Source organism: Lycium barbarum, chromosome 11, assembly GCF_019175385.1.
Source record: "Lycium barbarum isolate Lr01 chromosome 11, ASM1917538v2, whole genome shotgun sequence".
Taxonomy (NCBI): domain Eukaryota; kingdom Viridiplantae; phylum Streptophyta; class Magnoliopsida; order Solanales; family Solanaceae; genus Lycium; species Lycium barbarum.
In genome coordinates, this window is record NC_083347.1 from 114,683,456 (window position 1) to 114,686,468 (window position 3,013).

The window sequence follows — 3,013 nt, forward strand, 5'->3', positions numbered from 1 at the left end:
TGCAACAAAGAATAAAAGAGGTTGGAGTGAACCACCTAGGCAAATGTACAAGCCAACTGGTGCTATTTTTGGGATTGACAAGCCTAACCCCACTAATGAGAGAACAATCTCACCTGTAGAAGTGTCCAAAGTAAAAGAAGCTGAGAATAATTCCTCTCATCTCACTCCCAATGAAAGAAACAATCAAGATCCAAAGGAACAAATAGAAAATGAGGTGCAAACAAATACGAAGGAGCAGGAGGTGAAATTTTTCAAATCAATGATCCAAGTGAACTCCAAGTAGTTCTATTCGAAAATGATTGGAAAACTGTTACCAGACAGAAAGGTAGCAATAGAATCCCTATTATGCAAATGGATGATCAGAACTACAAGGCACAGCCGGGAAAAAGTCACATTGATGCTAGTCAACCTGTTTTTACTATTCCTCAGAAGAAAGCATCAGCTAATAAAGGGTCTCTACATGATGAGGAGGAGGACATTCAACCATTACAAATCTGTGAAATCAGTGAAAAGAAGAAACAGGATCTATCAATCAATACTTCAGCTGGAGAAGGTGGAAATTGTCAAGATGAATGGGACGATGGAGAATCTACTTCTGAGGAGGAAAAATACCTCTGAGGAATCAACAGAGGACTGCCAGGAAAAAGAATCTCAGACTGATGCTTTTGAAAGAAACACTGAGTTCACTCAAAATGAGATTAAAGAGAGCTGTATGCAAAAGAACCTCTCTCCAAGAAGCATGAGCAAGATAAAAGGAGGAGGGAAAATCAAGGACTCCCCTATTACAAGGAATCAAAAGAAGATTTCACAAACACCTTCACAGAAACCTGCCAATGATTAGTACACTAAACTGGAACATTAGGGGCATGAAGTCCCAGGCTGCAACTGAAAGGCTGAAGTTTTTTATCACTCAGTACAATTTATCCTTCATTGCTTTGCAAGAACCATTCATCAAGGAGGATAAGATTGAAACTTACAAAAATACACTTGGCATGCAAGATTGCTTTGCCAACTCTAGTAACAAGATTTGGATTTTCTGGAAAGCTGGCTTTCATTGTAACATCTTTGCTAATGAAGATCAAATGGTTACATGAAAGATCACTGATATTAACTCAGGGAAGATTTTCTACATCTCAATTGTTTATGCTAAATCAAGATCTACTGGGAGAGAAGACTTATGGAGATATATGAGGATCTTTGCCTCCACCATCGACCAACCTTGGTCAGTTAGTGGGGATTTTAATTGTATCTTAAATGAAGAAGAGAAATATGGAGGAAGACCATACAGTTTGAACAAAAGCATCCCCTTTATTGATTGTTTAAATGACTGTGGGCTATCAGATATGGGATTTACTGGAAATGCATTCACTTGGTGTAATGAGAGAAAGGAACAAGAAATCATATGGAAGATATTGGATAGAGTTTTGGCTAATGAGAAATGGGATGAAGATATTGGAAATACTACAATTCAACATTTGCCAAGACTTAGTTCGGATCATTGCCCCTTCTCATCAGATTTTGTTATGAAGAAAAAACTTTCATCAGATACTTTAAGTTTCTTAATTTCTGGGCTGATCATAAAGATTTCCTTGATACTGTCAAGTCTAATTGGAAAACTGATACTAATGGCAATATATTTTGGAGAGTCCAACAGAAGATTAAAAATACAAGCAAAGCTTTGAGTTCATGGTCCAAGAGTAAGATAGGTGACATATTCAACAATTTAAAGGAAATGGATGAAAAAGTGAATCATTATGATGCACAGTATATGAGTACTTTGAATCAAAATAATAGAGAAATCCTACATAAAGCTAGAGCTGAACTAGTTATCCATCATAAAAGGGTGGATGCATACTGGAGACAAAAGCACACCTGAAATGGCATTTGGAGGGGGATGAAAACACGAAGTACTTTCATAACATTGTCCGGGGAAGGAGGAAACACCTTCAAATCAACAAAATCTTGGATAATGACAATTGGCTGGAAGAAGAGGAGGATGTAGCAGCTGCTGCCGTGAGGTATTATCAATCCCTTTTTGGCCAAAATGAATGCGATACTGACATGCAAATCTTTAACAATGTTCCCACCATGATTAATGATGATGATGATAATATGCTTCTAATGGCTTAACCTACTTTAGAGGAGGTCAGGAAAGCTGTGTTTTATTCAGATCCCAATAGTGCCCCAGGACCTGATGGTTTTACTGCTTATTTCTTTCAAAAAACCTGGGACATTGTGTGTTTTGATATGCTGGATTTAGTTAAAGCTGTTTTTAATGGTTATCAACTTTCTAGATTTTTTACTAGCACATGCTTAGTGTTAATTCCTAAAATTGAAACCCCCTAATCTTTTTCTGATTTTAGACCAATCAGTTTGAGCAATGTTTCTCAAAAAATCATTTCTAAAGTTATCAATGATAGATTGGCTAATATTATTCCCAAGATTATTTCCCCTAATCAAAGTGGATTTGTCAAAGGTAGGGCTATAGGGGAAAATGTTCTTTTAGCTCAAGAAATAATCCATGATATTAGAAAGCCTAACAAAGGGAGTAATGTTGCTATTTAATTAGATATGAACAGGGCTTATGATAGACTTTCATGGAATTTTTTGTGTAATGTTATGAGAAAAATGGGTTTTTCTGAAGATTGGATTGCTATCATTCTGAATTTGCTTTCAAACATGTGGTATACTGTAATTATAAATGGGAAAAGACATGGTTTTTTCAAATCTAACAGGGGGATCAAACAAGGAGATCCTATCTCCCCATATCTCTTTATTATTGCTTCTGAGGTTTTATCCAGGGGTTTGAACAACTTATATCAAGACCCCAAATTCAATGGTTTTCATATGGGGAATGAGGGTCCCAAGATCAATCATCTTGCCTATGCAGATGACTTGATCATCTTCTGCTCAGGTAAGACTTACACACTACATCTTATCAATAAATGTCTTACTACTTATGAAAAGAATTCTGGACAGGTTATTAATAAGGATAAGAGTTGTTTCTTGGTGG

The 3,013-nt window shown here is 36.4% G+C and overlaps 1 protein-coding gene across 1 annotated transcript; it reads left to right on the forward strand.

Moving 5' to 3' along the window:
- Positions 1-866: 866 nt before the first annotated feature.
- Positions 867-2,565, forward strand: LOC132620152 (uncharacterized). The gene is made up of 4 exons (XM_060334852.1): positions 867-1,056; positions 1,117-1,628; positions 1,843-2,018; positions 2,364-2,565. The coding sequence occupies exons 1-4, from the start codon at positions 867-869 to the stop codon at positions 2,563-2,565; spliced, it is 1,080 nt and encodes a 359-aa protein (XP_060190835.1).
- The last annotated feature ends 448 nt before the right edge of the window (positions 2,566-3,013 follow it).